The 19,745-nt window shown below is 37.8% G+C and overlaps 1 protein-coding gene across 11 annotated transcripts in view; it reads right to left on the reverse strand.

Annotated features, from left to right (window-relative positions):
* Positions 1 to 3,088: 3,088 nt before the first annotated feature.
* The window catches only part of gw (trinucleotide repeat containing adaptor protein gawky), a 117,530-nt gene continuing 100,873 nt past the window's right edge, over positions 3,089 to 19,745 (reverse strand). For 10 of the 11 annotated variants that reach the window (XM_017612058.1, XM_017612057.1, XM_017612056.1 and 7 more), the window contains 9 exons: positions 9,346 to 10,045; positions 7,792 to 9,287; positions 7,319 to 7,684; positions 6,973 to 7,257; positions 6,727 to 6,905; positions 6,437 to 6,584; positions 6,169 to 6,374; positions 4,012 to 4,291; positions 3,089 to 3,951 (listed from right to left, as the gene is read on the reverse strand). In XM_017612058.1, the coding sequence (XP_017467547.1) occupies positions 3,202 to 3,951; positions 4,012 to 4,291; positions 6,169 to 6,374; positions 6,437 to 6,584; positions 6,727 to 6,905; positions 6,973 to 7,257; positions 7,319 to 7,684; positions 7,792 to 9,287; positions 9,346 to 10,045 (4,410 nt within the window). In that variant the 3' untranslated portion in view covers positions 3,089 to 3,201. Of the gene's footprint in view, positions 3,952 to 4,011; positions 4,292 to 6,168; positions 6,375 to 6,436; positions 6,585 to 6,726; positions 6,906 to 6,972; positions 7,258 to 7,318; positions 7,685 to 7,791; positions 9,288 to 9,345; positions 10,046 to 19,745 lie in introns of those variants that run through there. The other variant, XM_017612051.1, reaches the window with a different exon arrangement.

Raw genomic sequence — 19,745 nt, forward strand, 5'->3', positions numbered from 1 at the left:
TTGTTTCCACTGTTCTTTTTGTTGTGCCTACGTAGCATTTGTTACAGCTTTCAGTATCGTTCTCCTTGCATTCTATTTGATACACATTTAGGGGATTCACAAGACGTGTTAACCGTCGTAAAATCTTAAGGTTAACATCTTTTTTAATTAAAATGGTTTTAGGGGATTTCTAACTAAACCGAAATTCTTTTAAACTGATAAAGAATATATAATTAGCCAACCCCCCAACCATTTTAACCGCTATTTTACATAAACAAGTGTTAAGCTTAAGATTTTACGACGGTTAACACGTCTTGTGAATCCCCTAATTATGTTGTTATTTCTTCGGAAATCTGTCTTTTGTTTTTTAGTACACTTTGCGTGTTGTGTTCTGCGGTCTGTGAGCTATATAATATCTTCATTCTTTATTGTTCTCCTGAGGTCCTGGTTATTTATTAGTCCTGGTACGTAAGTTACTCCAATGTACATTTTATTATTAGTTGTGTAGTTCGCCTGAAGCACGAACACTTGTGACGACTTCGGGAATACAAGAAATTTGGACATCGAAAGAGGGATAAAAAGGAGAATGACATTAGAAAGCCTACGTATACAAGAAAATCTAGCGAATGCGATCAACTTTAAAGAGGACGTGGATAAAACGAACAACGTAGAGTATAGGATTAGAATGCTATAATATGTATTGGGAATAGATACTTAAATGGCGCTAACGTTTATCGTTTGATAATTTTTGTTAATAATATTTATGTAAATGTGAGTTTAATGGCAGAACGTAAAGTAATGTCTTTAACTATGTTTATTGTTTTTGCATCAGCGAAGTTTACTTGCTAATCATGTTTCAGGTTTATTTGTTTTTATTTTTCGTATAAAGACTCCCTGATGAAGACGCGAGAGCGTTGAAACGCGTAGGAGGGTAAAAGGAAAATTTAATTTTTCGCTTTTTTAACTCTATCGGCCGAAGCAGTACCCAAACCAGCAAATTTAATGCCATAAAAATTAAAAAAATTAAATTAAATAAAATATCTTTTTAAACTAAAAGAAAAAAGAAAAAAAGTTCTGATGCCCGAGGACTTACACTCGGATTTCCCAAAAGCCAGTCTAGTGCTTTGCTCACTCTGCCATTGCGACTGCTGGGGCAGCGCGAGCAAAATGACATACATAAATGTTTTTTTTTCTTTCCTTTGCACCAGCCGATTTCGAATCAGCATTCGAATTCGAGTTCACTCGGATTCAGTGAAAGCAATTTTTTTCATATTCGTAGCAGGCATTCGAATTCGTAGATTTTCTACGATGGATTCAGTGATAACCCTGAGTAACAATAATGGATCTTTTTGCATTATTTTTAAGATTCAGCGATTTTGAATTTTATTCCGACAGCAAAAACTCGTCGTAGAGTATCTGTACGAATCTTCTTCATTACGAACAAATTCAATGAAGGCTCACTACGAGTTTCGAATTTACGTTCGTAGCTATTCGGATTCAGTGAAAACACTTTCGCAGATTTCACGAAAATCGAACCTACGATGGATTCAGTGATAGCCCTGTTTATGTATGCCTATTATGTATTATGTATTGCTTAAAATTGCAGACAGCGACTAACAAACAGCAGACGAAAAAACAATAGTAAATAAAAGCTTAGATAGACGGCAGGGTTGGTCCGGACCAACTCGTTAATTCAGAATTATCTCCGGAATTAATTGCAGTTGACGGATTAAATTGTACAACTAATTCCCAAATTAATGCGGATCAGGGGCATTTTCGATTGTAACACTGATCAAAGCGGTCATCTGCCGTCTATTGTGAATGAAAAATTAACGAAGAATCCACTACATTCCAACAAAAAATTATAATAACTAAATAATAAAGTAAATAGTAAAGACTTATCAATTGGACCTATTCCCGTTGGCGTTGTCGATAGAAAACGAAATAAAAACGGCAATTTGACATCAACATTTATAGGGAATTTATTTCTATCCCCACTTGATGAATATGGATACGACATTGAAACATTGATTATCTCATTGTTAAGAATTAAATTGAACCGTTGCAACGGTTGATGATAAATTTTCTTTGCCGTATCAATATATTTCAACGACAACGCCAAAATGGAATAGGCTCGAATATGCGGGTATCGTGTAGTTATGAGCACCTTATATGTATTTCATTTTGTTTTATTTTATTTCATTTTATTTTACACTGATATTTCAAGTTAATTTAATTTTTTGTTCATTATATATATATATATATGTAAATATAATTTCATTAAAAACGTCCACAGCTATAATTACATAAAAAAAAATATATTAAAAATTAAGGCAATTTAAAATATATATATATATATATAAATTTTGCTAGCTTTGGGATTCGAACTCACGACCTCGCGGCTTGTTTAATCCGCAACTCCCGTCTATCAAGCTACAATTTTCATCGAACCAACTGCGCCGTTAATCTGGATAAACCTTGCCGTCTGTCTATAGTATAAGAGTTTGGGCAGAACACCATGTCACAGATAATTACAAATACTCGGCCGAATCGCGAATTCCATGAGAACAAATATTCCTAAAATTATAAAGCAAAACAAAAACAAATTTTCCCCATTATTTTAGTTTTGCTTGTTAAATAATGGGAACAATTTACTCACACAAAATTGGTGATAGAGCTCATTCTTTATATTGCTTCTTCCTTATATTTTACAAGTACAAATACGCAGCTTATCACATTATAATAAAACTCAAGTATGGAGATATGTCTATTTTAGTCTTAAACTATTGAAAAGAAAAATCATACAATTTTCATTACAGTTCTTTACTTTGCATTTTTTATTTTGCATTTGTCTTGATTTTATAGGCTCAATAACAAATATGCTGTCTTCACTGAACCATTTCGGCAAATTAAGTGTTAAATTAATTCTACACTTCACATTTAGGCATATAATTCGTAATAATTTTTAAAATAAATGTTTTGAAGCATAAGTGTGGTGTTTAACCACAATTAATTTTATATTTAGAGTAATTTTCGTTTAATTTGATTGAAACTACAATCCTGTGAACCACAAGAAAAAATTACATATAAAACTCTAAGTCCATTCGTCTATCAGTCAATCTATATACCTTGTAATTCTGTTGTAACTTCGTCGAGTAGTTAAGAATCATAACTTGATTTATATTAAATACAAATTTTAAACGCATTCTTCTTACTGTAACTTTAATCATCTACAATGGAGCAAACAAACTTGGAAATATAATCATATTCATCCCTACCAGATGGTCTTGGCTGATTTTGTGGATTTTGTGTTTGACGCCATGCAGGTGCAGCCACAGCGTTATTACTTCCGACAACACTATTTGAAGTGGCATTTGAACTACCGTTACCACTAGTAATATTATTACTATTTCCGTTTTTGCCACTGTTTGAGCTGCAAGCACCAGAAACAGGTTGATTTTGACTATTGCTGCCGTTGCCGTTGCCCCCAGTGCTTCCACTGTTCATTGCATTGCTTCCGCAACCATTATTACCACCTGAGCCGCTCGCTACTGAATGGGTGGCCATGCTGCCGTTAACATTACCACCGCTTACACCACCAACACTACCACAGGGTCCTACATTGTTATTACCACTGCTAGACGATATGGAACCATTTCCACCACTAACACTTACGCCACTATTTGAAGCATTGTTCGCCCCATTGCCTCCGTTTCCTATTAAACCACATCCCGAAACAGTGTTAGACGTCTGTGGCAAATGTTGTAAAATACTTTGAACTTCATTTTCACTCGGCGACTCTGCACAAATGGTAGTGCTACCGAGAACACAGTTATTTAATGTCATTTGGGCTTTGTTTGCTTCTTCGCGAGTTGCATATTTACATAAGGCAATTCCTTGATTTAAATATAAATGAAAATTTGCAAGTGGGCCATGCTGCATGCATAAGGTACGTAAAGTTGAGCCATCAATCTAAGGAAGACAGGAAATATAGATATAAGAGCAGCAAGTGAAAAATAATGCAACACATACCTGTGCGGTCAAATTTTTGAGTAATAGCCATGTGGAGTTCCATCCCGAATTTGCTGTATTCCAACCAGAAGTGCTATTGGGAACTCCACGGCCGCCTGTAACAACCCATCCATTTGAACTGCCAGCAACTACCGAGGAATTTGTTACGGATGGTACGCCAGTTACCGATACGCCTGCACCTTTGCTTGAACCTAAGCCTGGTGGTGGACCTCGAGAAGTCTTGTTCATTGAAGTTGCCCATAATTCCGACGGGGCACATTGTTGTGGACTATCGGACCAACTATATTTAATTAGTACACATATAAGTATGTAAAGGGGGGGGGGGGGATGAAATAACACAAACGGCAATAAAGCGAAATTTGCTTTCTTTCACTTTTAAATGGGAAATAATATCAAAATCTGAGTTTTTATCTTATTTCCCATTGCTTATTTATACTATTTGTAACAGTTTACTGACAGAAGGAAAAAGAACTTTGTTTATTCTAACATACAATTAATTAAAAAATGTGATATAACTCATATGAAGAAAGTAATATTCACAAACTATTTTTACTTATGACAAGTCCAACAAAATATAGGGAAAGCGTCGTCCTTAATAACTGCTCGTCCAATTGGACCTAGCGCTTTTGTATGAATTTTATCTGCATGCTTTTTTAATATGTTGAAAGCATTGCTGGAAAACCTTAAAATGTTTACATGAACCCTTGGCGCAATAAACAAGTGAAGTAACAGCTTTCTCGCTTTATTTTCTGACATTCGGCTGCCTTGTAGTCAAATTGTAAAGGGAATTTTTCATATAAGGCACAGTCAAAATCGTTCTTCTCACTATTATTACTTCACCTGGTGTAATTCCGACATAGCATAGAACAAACAAAAGTTGCCGCTCCTGTTTGCAGCATATAACAAAGAGAATATTGTTTTGAGTTTTATCTACAGTTAAAATTTCTGCATTATCATCTCTTGCTTCTCTAAATCCGAACTGGGGAGTTCGTTTACGAAGACAAAGCGAACATGTGATACGAAATAAAGACGTAACAATATGTAAAATTTTACCTACTCTCAGACTTCTAAATTTGGACGTATACCCGGTACAAGCAGGTGCGATGTATGGCGCAATAAACAGGTGAAGTAATAAAACAGCTTTCTCGCTCTATTTTCTGACATTTGCTGTCACACTTTATAGGCAAATTTTCAAATAAGGCAGTCTCAAAATCTTTCTTCTTACTCTAATAATACTTCACCTGGTATCAGTCCTCCATGGGTGGGGTGCATGCAATAACACTATACGCAATAATTCCCATTACTTGAACATTAAAAATCAGTTTCAGAAGTAAACTAGTGTCATTTTATTATTTTCTTTTTTCTAAACGGGTCACTACCTATGTGGACTATTTTTGCTTTATTACTAAATTGTTAAGTTTAAAAGTTGGTCTTATTACACAACGAGAAATGAAATAAAGCAATTTGTGTTATTTCACATTCAATTTGGAAGCAACACAAATTTGCGTTATTGTCGTTTGTATTATTTCACCCTCCCCCCATGTAAAAGGTATCAAAATAATATATGTGAGTAGTCCACTTGCAAACAGCGTTATGTATTTTATAATAGTAACATCTAAATTTAATCTTTTTTATTACCTGAAAATTCGGATAAATAAGAGCTTATTAACATTATAACATAACATAACATGACACAACATTAACAGTTTATACGACGTAAAGCAGTTGTCTAAGTTCATCAGAAGATGAAGACTTTTGAGAGTTTATAAATTAGTATGATAGGGACTTTTGAAATAGTTAACATTTGATGCTATTTTTTCAGAATATAGAAAGACTTCGCACTGTTAATGGACATGAAACCACTTTAAATACTGGTACGTTATCTACCAAAAACTAAAAAAATTTACATAGTGCGCTTTGCAAGAAGACTACTCATAGATTAGCACGATATGTGAAACGTGAACACACCTCATCCAAATTTATAATAACATTAAATTTATTTAAAAGGGAAACAAATCGAATTTATTATGCTTACAGGATTAATATTTCGATTGAACTTTGGGTGAAGCGTATTCATTGTAGTTTTCTTTTAATATTTTACAAAAGTAGTTGTATGTTGTATTCTAATCTTTGTTATATGTTAGAAAATCTCTCTACCTTTGAAAGTTTTGATTGCTTGATGATGGATTAAAGCTCCATGTGGATGAGGATAAACTTAGCGGTGTTAAATCAGTCGGTGAACTTTTGCTAGGATTTGCAAAAATATCAGCTTCTTTTGGCGTCGAATTAATAGACAACGGAGATCTAGCTACACTGCCGGGAGTTATACTAGGATCGTCTTCTATACTTTTAATCTGGGAGCCCTTAAACATTTTGAGAAAGTATTTGAATACAGCCCTTCGTCACAGGCAAAAAATAGAACTACCTTCCATGGCTTTCCTGGTTCAAATTCTTGAACTAAATCGGTGTAAGTCGCTGCAGGCGTAGGTTGTGCAACGGACCAGTCTTTATTCTCAGTTTCAGTGGATGAGTCTGGCCAACCGTCACCAATACTTCGTCCAGTTGACCAAGTGCTATACAAATGTAAAATACATGCTAAGCTATTAATAAAAATTTCTACCAAATTTAACAATTTTTTACCCACCAAATTTAAAATAAGAAATATTACGTATAGCAAAACTATAACTATTAAAAATCATATACATATGTGCTTACCCATCATTTTGTAGACCCAGGGGGCCCATAGTATTTCCAGGAGCGCTAGATAAGTTTTGTTTGGTTGCTCCTGGTGCCCGAGAAAAATCTGTGCTTTCAGATGTCATATCCTTTTCTGGAAGTTTCCACTGATTTATAAGCTTTGACTGTGAATTTGGACCACCTGGATAACCACTATGCTGCAATTGAATATAACAAACATATCATAAAAATTTGTTTTTCGTTATAAGCCTTAGCTGATGATACCTTAGACAAGTTCATTTCTGAAAAATTGCCTTGCAAAGCACTTATGGCATCATGCTGTCCCCTAATATACTCCAGGTTAGAACTGTTGGCATGTGCTGCAGGATGCTGTTGTGTGTTTTGTGGCATGGACTGCTGCTTTTGCTTTAGTATGAACGCTTGTTGTGCGTTTATTTGATTTTGTAAATTTTGGATTTGCTGCTTATATTTGGCGATAGCATAACTAATTTGTGAGTTATTGGCATTGTTGCCACCACGTGTCAAGGACTGCTGTGCCGCTTGGAGGTGCTACAAAATTTCCACATATTACTTCAATCAAAAAAGGAAATAAAAATAAAATATTTCTTACTTTTATGTTTGTTAATAATTGATACAAAAGTACGAGCATTGAGGATGGCAAAGGCTCTGATAAAATTTGGCTGGATAAGTAACCACTATGCACAGCTAATTGTATTTGCTGAACAAGAACACGTAGTTGTTGAGCAGATGGTTGGCTGTTACTATTCGAAGCCGCATTTACAGCCGCAGTAACATTAGCAACCCCCTGTCCAAATGCGACGGCAGGATTCATAGTCTGCGGTCCACTTGCAACATTATGTGGTGCTGAATTCAGATACTTTTGCACTGGAAGTGGTTGTAGTGAATTGAGCGCTGCCAGGTTTGAATTATTACCGCTGGCACTAACAGCGTTGCCGCTCATATTATTTAAAATGTTCTAAATAAACCGAAAATAAAATGTATTCACTTATGTAGACACAACGTACAGCAAATAATAAAAGCATAAAGGATATAAATGTTCGCTATGTATGTAATAGAACTTACCGGAGGGAATGGCATAGTAGGCTGAGTGGCCGTTGGAGGGTAGCGCCCTGGAAAGCTACCAGGATTAGGGTGATCACCATAGGAACCCAAAGTTTCTTCGTGTCTTCTCCAATCCATCGCCATTGTAGCATTAGCCCGGAGGAGGTCTGCAGCTTCTTCGATGTTCATATTGGCGTTTATTAGAGCTCGTTCCACGTCCTCTTTTTTAAAGCCATTTTCAACAAGTACTCGGTATTGTTTACTCTGTTTGATCACGTCAGTGTTCAGGTTACCAATGTTAACGTTAACACTCCCTATTTTCTGTTGGGTTTTGCCTACAATGCCGCCGTGCCCATTCCAATCTGTTGACAAATCGGTTCCGTCATTTCCTGTTGCCGCACCCCACCCTGCGGCACCAACAGGCATTTTGTTTTGACTTTTATTCCAAGATGCAGGAGGATCATTCCAAGAATTAGCACCACCTACACTGACGCCTAGTTGTCCAATACCAGCGTTAGTTTTGTCATCCATCCAGTTTACGCCGGAATTAGGGCCCACATTATGGTTGGTCTCATCACCCCACGCGGCAGCATTACGAGCATTCACATTCGGATTGCTCGCATGCACCCACATAGTATTATCAGGTTTATGCTGATTGACGCCAGCACCGGGACCAACACCTGAACCAAGCCGGCCTTGGGGACCAACACTGCTAATGGGATTATTTGTATTACCACCAACGACTGGCGCATTTAGTACACCCTGATTGCCGCCTAGTCCATTTCCAGCTCCGCTGCCAAGACCAGCCACCGTATTTGTGGTATTTTGGTTACCTACAGCGTTTCGAGTTAAATGCCTGTTCATTGGATCAGAAATATCCTTCCAATGAGAACTACCTCCGCCAGATACACGTGACTGTTGTCCCCATAAAGATGTTCCATCGTCATAGTTAGGTATATTTCGTCGCTGTGGTGGGGGCGATGGTTCCTCCCATCCAGTGACTTTACCTGCCATTGAAGTAATATCTTTTGGTCCAACAACCGCTGAAGATGCGCCCCAATGAGCATTTACATTACCGCTAACGCCGCCAGGATTTATAGCGTTGACACCGCCGGGTCCGATGCCAGCTACGCCTGCACCAGCAACTACAGCACCAGTGGACACGCCGGCACCTACTCCACCGGGCCCCACTATTTTGTTCATTGCAGGTATTTGATTATGTGTCATGGAATGGTGTTGTCCCCACATTTCCGATGTTCCATTTAAACGTCCCGAAATCCCTCGAGGATCACCACGAATCGGATCACGTGGATCTAACATGCGTAAATCACGCGGCTCGGCAGCTGAGGTGCCCCGAATTTGATCACGTGGGTCAACTCCGCGCATTGCTATTACGCCGCTTACTGTACCACTGCTCATTTCACGAGAATCGCTCCAATTATTACCAGCTGAGCCACTAGCTGAGACTGAATTTACGCTACCAGTAACATTCACGCCAGGGCCACCAGTAGCACTACCTGAAGACACATGTAACATTTAAGTAAAGAATAGTGAATTTTTAGTATCAATACCAACCTACGGCAGACACACTGCCTATGTTCACAGATGGCGCCCCAGCAGCATTTCCAGATGTGCCTACGCCAACACCTACAGAGCTTTGACCCCATTGTGGTCCGTTCACAGGAACATTAGCGGCAACTCCCGTCGAACTGACTCCAGCTACGCCGACAGCACCTGCAGATGTAGGATTATTTGATGAACCAGTCCAAACACTGCTACTGTCCGCGCCATCATCATCTTCTCCCCATGTTCCACCTAAATTAGACGATGGTGTATGACCCCACGGTGTTTTTTGAACTGGCTGAGTTGGTGGCTGGCCACCGTTTCTTAAATTTAATTCCCACAGGTCAGTGCCATTATTTATAGTTGGTTTCCACATTGTTGGTGCTCCAGATGGGTCCTTGTTTGTTGGCTCAGGTGAACTAGGCACTTCCCAGTTCGTATCCTGATTAACATGCTGGCATCCCCAGCCATCCTGAGAAAAAAGCGCTTCACGCATTGTATTTAATTGCTCTAATTGATTTTTAGCAGCTGCGGCAGAAGTACCACCACCAACTAATCCAACATTACTATTGCTATTGCCAACATTATTATTATTCGAGTTCGAAATACTAGGGCCAGAATTACCACTTCCAGTGTTATTTGTCTTAGTATTATTAGCACTACCGTTATTGTTATTATTGGTTCCACCGTTGTTACTGTTGCTTTGTCCAGGCTAGAAAATGCCGAAAATTAAAAAACATTCGGAAGAATTATATGTCGCATATATAAGGTTTCAGATTTTTTTATTTTACATTTATTTCTATATACGTAGTTATAATATTCGTTATCAAGGCTACTCTCGATTACGTAGGTCTGACGATATTTTGATAATTACAGCCTAAGTACATAAGGCGCTTAAATATACACGCAAAGACAAAAAATTTCCGAATCAATCTCCAGACATATGGAAACCCGTTTTGATTTTGGTACAGTATCACTACAATTAGAAGCTGAGCTGGTTGATTTTGTTAAACTAAATTTTTTTATATTGTGCCGTGCTCTGTGAAAGCTATTTTTCGGCAAATCTGAATGAAACAAAGTAATTTCAAAGTAATTTTCACTTTTCTTAGGAGTCAATCATTCTTCAAAAATTAATACTAAAATAAAGCGTGTATGTTGCCTACAAGTAAAGATACGATGATGGTATCGTTGGTTGTGTTTTGAAAAAAAAATACTTTTTGATTAAACTTATATTACGCCCAAGCTGGAACAAACCCCACGGGCAAATAAAAAAATGTTTGAAACGTACTAGTTGTTTTCGATTGAGAAACACGGCCGCATAATTAATTCGACGTAAATGAACAAATCCTAATTCTCGCTATGAATCCATGTACACTCGAAGACATTGAAATCATCTGACACAAATTAAATATTGAGAATATCGTCCAAATGAAGCCATTGATATACTTAGAGTGTTCCTCCTTGGAAGGATGTGTGCAAATCTTTCCTTGCTAATTCTCCGCTTTTACAATTCATATTAATACCTAGACATATATTAATTTGATTTTATAAACCTGGCTATCTCGATTAGAGATAAACGGCATTCAGTAAGGGGGACAAAACAAATATTAACACGACTCTCCTTCTCTGAAACATGAAAATTCACTTAATCCTGGAACACCTTCAAATTAATGTAAATTAAAAAAGCACAAAATGAAACTAAACGGTAGTTTACATTTAAGGACCACCATTTTTTGCATTATACTTGTTTCTCTTCGCTCTCCTTGTATTACATTGAAGTTAATAGAAAAGTATTCGACAAAAAAATAAGTGATTAGCTTTCCATATGAAAATAAAGTCGGCAGTATTTTTAATGTAATGTAACAGTCCAAAATATCAAAAAGTGTTTTGGCGCGGAATCCACCAGGCTAAAATATGGTAAAAACTACATTCCCACGACAGCCGGTCCTACGGCGATCTCACCCCGTTTAGGTCGGCGAAATCTATCAAATGTTGTTCGATACTAGGGCTACATCTGCTCCGTACCCTTCTGCTCAGGACTGGCATAGAGTCCAACCCAGGGCCAGAAATTTACACCTGCTGCGTATGCCAGAGACGACTGCATACAAACTCCACCTTGGTCAGGTGCAATGCCTTTGATGGGTGCAGTCATCTCCATACCTGCTCGGGCCTACGCACGCACCGGCAATGGACCACGTCGTTCGTGGCCCCATGCTGTGCGAATCGGACCGCCTCCACGGCAAACCACCACCCGCCCGTGCAGCAGAGAACCAACACACCCACACCCCAGCACAACACAACAATATACACTAGGAATGTTAGTTTTTCGACCTTTTGCGATACCGGGATTTTCGGGACATCGTTCATACAATACCGGAATCCCGGGTTTAGTCCCGGGATTTAGATATTCAACTTAACATGAAAAAATTGCATCAATATAGTTTTAGAAGCTGTCCTACAATATAATAAATAATAAATAAATGGATTTGAAATCTACTTTATTATTGAAGTTGAAAAATATTTCATTACTAACATAACAAAAGAAAGTAATTAAATTTATACGCATTTAACAATACTTTAGCGTTTATATATCTGATAAAGTAACTTAAGGCATGTCGAAAAAAGCTCGATGCAAACAAAAACTTATGTCAACATATCGCACACCGTCTTCAAAAGAGTCACAACTCAAAATAATACGTTTGTCTGAAAATGCGAACAACTATTTCTTAGCACATGCTAATCATATGGTTAGGTTTCTTTAACAAATTATAACAAAAATTTTCCCCAGAGTTTTCTGAAAGGTAAATAAAAGCTCTGCGTACATTTTTTGCGTATAATCTCAAAAATGCAAAATTTTGAGTTGTGACTCTTTTGAAGACGGTGTGCGATATGTGTTGTGTGGCTGAAAGAAGTTCATAATACTAGTGGCAGAAATAAAAGAAACGCCTTATTTCAACCAGTTTAGTCTATATTTATTTTCTTTATTTAATACTAGCAACCCGCCCCGGCTTCGCACGGAAATAAAATATAAGGCCTATGTCACTCACTGAAAAAATGATTAAAATCGATCCCGTAGTTTTGATTTATTCATTACTGCCCGTGGCCCGCACGCGTTACATTTGGAGTAAAACAATTCCCCTTTCTTTATACCATGAAGATTTCCTGCTATCTTTGGAATATCTAAATTCATACCCTACATTTTAACATATTTACTTTTTGCATTTTTACATATTTATTTTATTTTTACAACAACAATTAATATATTACAGAATGTCTTTATATACAACGTTCACAGCTTTCTTGTCATTAGACAATACAAACATGTTTTCTCTTGAGGTTACTCTTGAAAGAGCGACATACAGTTGGCCATGTGAAAAACAGTCAACGCTCAAATCTAAGCCTGCAACGTTGAAGGTTTGACCCTGCGATTTATTAATGGTCATTGCAAAAGATGTCTTTACCGGAAATTGTAAACGTTTAAATTGGAATGGTAAATCCGATGGTATCATAGGGATTCGGGGAATCAATACATCTTCTCCGGTACCACATCCTGTGAGTATTGTGCACTCTATTATGAAAGTTTTCAGTGATTTTACCAGCAAACGCGTGCCATTGCAAAGTTTAGGTGGATTCAGGTTTCTTAATAAAATAACAGGACAACCTACTTTCAACACCATTTTGTGAGGAGGGAGTCCAGACGGGTTCAAAGAGTTTAGAAATTCTGTAGGAAAATGAACAGCTTCTTCCAAATCGAGAACAGTATCGACCGAGTAGTATATTTTCGTCGGCGCATTAACCTTTGAAAGAATCAAGTTATTTACTTTATCTACTTGTTCGTTAGTTGGTGACAGAATAGCTCTTTCAAGAGTATGAGATGAGATTCCCGCATAACTTCTAATGTTTCATTCGGTTGACAGCGAACAAACACACAAACAGCTTTTTTTGGAAAAAGTGCTGCTTTTGTTTAAACAATTTTGGTTAAATAAGATATGAATCAACTATTTTTTTTGATGCAGAACGAAAGTAAATATTTCAAAGTTTAACTTCAAGTAAGCTTCATTTTAATCGGTGGATTCTTTTATGATTTATGGCTGTGTAAACAAAAAATTTATGGGTTTTTACCACATTTTGTCCGATTGCAACGCCCCCTTTATATATTTCTTCACATTATAATGACATAAACCTTCCTCTTCAACCAATCTATCTATTAAAAAAAACCGCATCAAAATCCGTTGCTTAGTTTTCAAGATTTAAGCATTTAAGGGGACATAGGGACAGAAAAAGTGACTTTGTTTTATAATATGTAGTGATATAAATTTTTTTATAAAAGTCTAAAAATGCCAAAAATTTCAAACCTTTTACTCAGCATTTTTAGAAAAATTTGAGGTACTCAGTTTTATAGTCCATTAAATTTAAGTAGGATAAAATGCAAGTTTCATGCAGTTACAAAATACCGTTGATTTTTGGAAATTTTTTAAACGATGCTGGGCATTTTCTTTCATATAAACAAATTGTCAAACATACTTTGTATGGAAGAAAATGCGTGACACCGCCAGCAAAAAAAAATATAAAAATCAACGTTACTTTTAGTCATTTGAAACTTGCACTTTATCCTCCTGTAATTTAATGGGCTATACTTGATTGAAACAGTTTGAAACAAAAAAATTCAAAACACACGAAGCAATCAATATACTCACGACACTATGGGCCAAATATAGTAAAACTGCGTTTTTAGTTTTAGAATTTTTTTATTAGAACTTTATAATTTCAAAGATATGATAAATTCAGTGTAATGTGGAATAAAAATTGGTACCAAATAAGAGAAAATTCTGTAGAATTCAAAAAAATTCAAATTTTTTGGGTTCACAAGGACGAACAGGTATTTCAAGGATACAATTTTTAAGAACATTTTCAATACCTTATGCGCGACAAAATTGTATCTGTTCTTTCTCTAAATTTTTTCTCTTTAATTTGATACCCATACTGTTTTCCTAAATACGTTGCACTAAATCTTTTAAACCATTTTTTGAATTACTCATATTATTCAATTTTCAAAGTCCTTTTAAAAAACCCAGACGTCAGCGAAAAAAGTTAAAACGCAATTTTACTGCATATATTTGGCCCAGATTTTTTTGTGTGTAAAATTGCCGGTTGCACGGTGTTATGTGAATGTATAATTAGCTAGCCCTATAAAAAAAAAGTATTAAACATTAAATAAACAAAGGAAATATAGCGAAAACTGGTCAACATAAGGCATTATATTATTGCCACCATTGCAAATTACGAATCCCGAAGATCCCGGGATTCTAGGCAAATCCGTAAAGTGCACAGCACAACAACAGCACTTAACGCCATAAACACTAAGATAACTCGTAGCCTGAACCGAAACCGTCCCTGTGAGAGAACTATTCTAGTAGCGTTGGCGTTCGACACTGTCAGTCATTCAACGCTGCTAGAAGACATACGAGACCTCCTCACTCCCACAGGGACTCAAACGGTGGTCGGCGAATTAACTGAGTGGTCGACACTCTTCAGTAATTTTTAGGGACAAAACCAGCAAGCTAAGAAAAATTAAACCGCAAGGTGGTGTCCTGTCCCCACTAATGTTTAATTATTACATCTCAAAGCTTCCAAACCACTAAAGGTTGTCTCTTATGCTGACGATTGTTCGATCATGGCGTCTGGGAATGTAATTGATGACTTGTGCCTGAAAGTAAACGCCGAACTTTCTCCCTTCTTCACTGCAAGGAGCCTTGCCCTATCCGCTGCGAAATCCTCGGCAACCCTATTCACCACCTGGAAGAAGGAGGTCAGACTATAACCGGGTATTCACGTTGATGGCGTAACAATACCGACGGTGAATAACCCGAAAATCCTCGGAGTTTCCTTTCGACAGTCTGCTCTCCTTCTCGGCGCATACAACCGCAGTTGTCAACAAAGTACAGAGCCGCAACAATGTCAAGTCGCTGGCCGGCAGCACTTAGGGCAAAGATAAAGAAACGTTGTTGGCAACATACAAGGCAATTGGCCGGCCGGTTCTCAACTATGCAGCGCCCGTGTGGTCGCCTGGGACTAGCAGGCCGCAGTGGATGAAGCTACAGACTTGCCAGAATACGGCACTACGGACAGCGACCGGATGTCTCCTGATGACGCCCCAACACCACCTACACGACGAGGCCCAGATGCTCCCAGTCAAGGAGCATAACACAATGCTCTGCAAGCAGTTCCCTGTGGGGAGCCACAGACGTGGTCATTCTAGCAACCAGCTGCTTGCAGAAGAGGCCTCGCCAATGCACGTCAGGAGGCATCTCTACGAACTGAGGGACGAAGCCCAGAGGTTCATTAAACAACCCCTGGAACCGTTAGCTTACCGACAGGCCCTGAACGGTATTCACAGGGAATCAGTCTCGAGTTATGTAGACCAGAGCTTCTTAAAGTGTGTTCCGCGGAACGCAAGGGTTCCGTAGATAAGTCACCGGGGTTTCGCGAAATTAGTTTTGGTATGAATAAGCACGGCGGTCGGTTTGAGTTGCATACAGAAAGAGAAGTTCTATAAACAGTTTGACCGAGACGCAATTATCTATTTTCAAGTATACATATGTACTCGTAGTTGGTATGATTGCCGTACTGAGTGCCATACCTACATAAGAGCGTTGAGCTTGCGCTTGCCAGCTTGTTTTTTTCTAACCGGTATGTGTTGTTGGCCGCTGTAGCCAAAGGGTTATATACAACTTTCTACAAGGAAGTAGAGCTGCGAAACTATCGATGGCACTATCGATAGTATCGATAGTTTCAATTTGACACCACTATCGATGAATGGTAGCCACTATCGCGATACTATCGGAAACCTTCAAATACAAATAAATGCCAAAAATTAACAGTGAGACCTAGCTACTTCAAACTACAAAAGTACATACTCAAAAATTTTCTAAGAAACCTAATCAAAAAGCTCGAAATTTTGATTACTCGAAAAATTTGAATTTTCCTCGTTTTTGTAAATTGTCTAAAATTTAGACTAGCAACGTGTTGTTTTTGTTGCTTAAAATAACTTATTTGTTATTTTTAATAAAGCACACCAAAATGGTGTTTAAAACTAACATTTCTGTTTTTTCTACTAATATTACCATATTCAATATAAATAGTGCCGTAGTAAGGACCCCATATTTTTTCTCTTACCGATAGTATCGATACTATCGAATGGTGATGCCCAAAAGTATCGAAAATATCGAATGGTCCAACCATCGATAGTTTTGCAGCTATACAAGGAACGCGATGAATTGCCAAATGAAATGTGAAATGTCATTGCTAGGCACTTGGTAAATCACCTGAAATATTTGTCAGATTATTTTTCGGATGGTAGTAGTAATGTAAGTTTGGTACAAAACCCACATTTTTGAATCTCTGTCTCTGAAAGAGTTTTGAGTTAGTGTTAAGAGTAAATATCATTAAGTCGCTAAAAAGGCCATCTTAACTTTGCTTCCTTCTGTCACAACGTAATTCAGATCGAAATTGGATGCTACCCCAGAAATGCGCATACAGCTTTCAGACTGCCTTTGATTTTTAGTAATTTGATGTGGGGTTCCGTAAAATAAGAATTGTTTAGTAAGGGTTCCATCATCCTAAAAGTTTAAGAACCCCTGATGTAGACTCCCGCCCTGTGAATGCCGTTGTAGGCACACAACCACCTGACGTGGACGGGACAGAACTCCTCGACAGGACAGAGGCCTCGGGATACCCGCACCACAATAGCCCAACTTCGCTCTGGCTATTGCAACAGGCTAAACTCGTACCTGAGCAGAATTAATAACGATGTGCCCAACAAATGTCCGGCATGTGGAGAGTCGCCACAAGACTATCGACACCTTTTTACATATCCTGAGAACCCCACCCAGCTGACGCCCCTGTCCTTATGGACAGACCCTGTTGAAGTCGCACACTTCCTGGGCCTCCCCTTAGCTGAAACAGCCGACAACGTTGACGAATGACCCAAGAGCGGGACGTCTGTAAACCTAGCTGACCCAAGTCGCCAAAAATCCAAAAAAATTAGCTAGGAATTAGGTGTCTTTTAGGTGTTAATTAGGGCCTCCAAAATTAATTTAGGTGTTCCATTGGTTTCCGAGAAATTCGCAAAAATGTGTTCTTCAGCTAGCTTAGCGCTGTTAACCTAGCTGAACAATCTTTAAATTTTCGAAATATAAATATGCAGCAATTAGGTGCATTTTAGGTGTTCTTCAACGCCACTAAAACTAATTTAGTAGCTCCATTGGTTTCCGAGAAATTCGCAAAAATGTGTGGGTCAGCTAGCTTAGCGCTAAATTAGTTTTAGTGCGTTGAAGACCACCTAAAAGACACCTTTCCTGCATATATGTACATATTTCGAAAATTTAAAACAAAAATTTAAAGATTGTTCAGCTTGGTTAACAGCGCTAAGCTAGCTGAAAAACACAGATTTGCGAATTTCTGGGAAACCAATGGCTACTAAATTAGATTTAGCGGCGTTGAAGAACACCTAAAAGACACCTAATTCCTGCATATATGTATTTCGAAAATTTAAAACAAAAANCTCTTCTTTGAGCGCTTGGAGCGCACCTACGAGCACTGCCCCCGTCATGATATCAAAATCGTGCTTCAATGCCAGGGTGGGCAAGGAGGGGATCTTTGGAACAACCGTCGGAAAATTCAGCCTCCACGACGAAACGTCCGACGACGGATTGAGGCTGATCGACTTCGCCGGGGCCCGAAACATGGTAGTATGCAGTACTAGGTTCAAGCATAAAAAGANTTTCCATAAATATGCAGCAATTAGGTGCATTTTAGGTGTTCTTCAACGCCACTAAAACTAATTTAGTAGCTCCATTGGTTTCCGAGAAATTCGCAAAAATGTGTTTTTCAGCTAGCTCAGCGCTGTTAAGCTAGCTGAACAATCTTAAATTTTTTTTTTTTTAATTTTCGAAATACATATATGCAGGAATTAGGTGTCTTTTAGGTGTTCTTCAACGCCACTAAAACCAATTTAGTAGCTCCATTGGTTTCCGAGAAATTCGCAAAAATGTGTGGGTCAGCTAGGTTTACGTAAACCTAGCTGACCCATCGTTAAATTTAGGTTTTAAATTTTCCAAATATATGCTAGAATTAGGTGTCTTTTAGGTGTTCTTCAACGCCACTAAAACCAATTTAGTAGCTCCATTGGTTTCCGAGAAATTCGCAAAAATGTGTGGGTCAGCTAGCTTAGCGCTAAATTAGTTTTAGTGCGTTGAAGACCACCTAAAAGACACCTTTCCTGCATATATGTACATATTTCGAAAATTTAAAACAAAAATTTAAAGATTGTTCAGCTTGGTTAACAGCGCTAAGCTAGCTGAAAAACACAGATTTGCGAATTTCTGGGAAACCAATGGCTACTAAATTAGATTTAGCGGCGTTGAAGAACACCTAAAAGACACCTAATTCCTGCATATATGTATTTCGAAAATTTAAAACAAAAATTTAAAGATTGTTCAGCTTGGTTAACAGCGCTAAGCTAGCTGAAAAACACAGATTTGCGAATTTCTGGGAAACCAATGGCTACTAAATTAGATTTAGCGGCGTTGAAGAACACCTAAAAGACACCTAATTCCTGCATATATGTATTTCGAAAATTTAAAACAAAAATTTAAAGATTGTTCAGCTTGGTTAACAGCGCTAAGCTAGCTGAAAAACACAGATTTGCGAATTTCTGGGAAACCAATGGCTACTAAATTAGATTTAGCGGCGTTGAAGAACACCTAAAAGACACCTAATTCCTGCATATATGTATTTCGAAAATTTAAAACAAAAATTTAAAGGTTGTTCAGCTAGGTTAATAGCGCTAAGCTAGCTGAATAACACATTTTTGCGAATTTCCCGGAAACCAATCGTGCTACTAAATTAGTTTTAGTGGCGTTGAAGAACACCTAAAAGACACCTAATTCCAGCATATATTTGGAAAATTTAAAACCTAATTTAAAGATGGGTCAGCTAGGTTTACGGAAACCTAGCTAACCCACACATTTTTGCGAATTTCTGGGAAACCAATGGAGCTACTAAATTAGATTTAGTGGCGTTAAAGAACACCTAAAAGACACCTACTTCCTGCATATAAATTTCGAAAATTGAAAGATTGTTCAGCTAGGTTAACAGCGCTAAGCTAGCTGAAAAACACATTTTTGCGAATTTCTGGGAAACCAATGGAGCTACTAAATTAGATTTAGTGGCGTTAAAGAACACCTAAAAGACACCTACTTCCTGCATATAAATTTCGAAAATTGAAAGATTGTTCAGCTAGGTTAACAGCGCTAAGCTAGCTGAAAAACACATTTTTGCGAATTTCTCGGAAACCAATGGAGCTACTAAATTGGTTTTAGTGGCGTTGAAGAACACCTAAAAGACACCTA

This window comes from Rhagoletis zephyria, unplaced genomic scaffold, assembly GCF_001687245.7.
Source record: "Rhagoletis zephyria isolate East Lansing unplaced genomic scaffold, Rhagoletis_zephyria_1.1 Rzeph_scaffold_00495, whole genome shotgun sequence".
Classification (NCBI taxonomy): Eukaryota; Metazoa; Arthropoda; class Insecta; order Diptera; family Tephritidae; genus Rhagoletis; species Rhagoletis zephyria.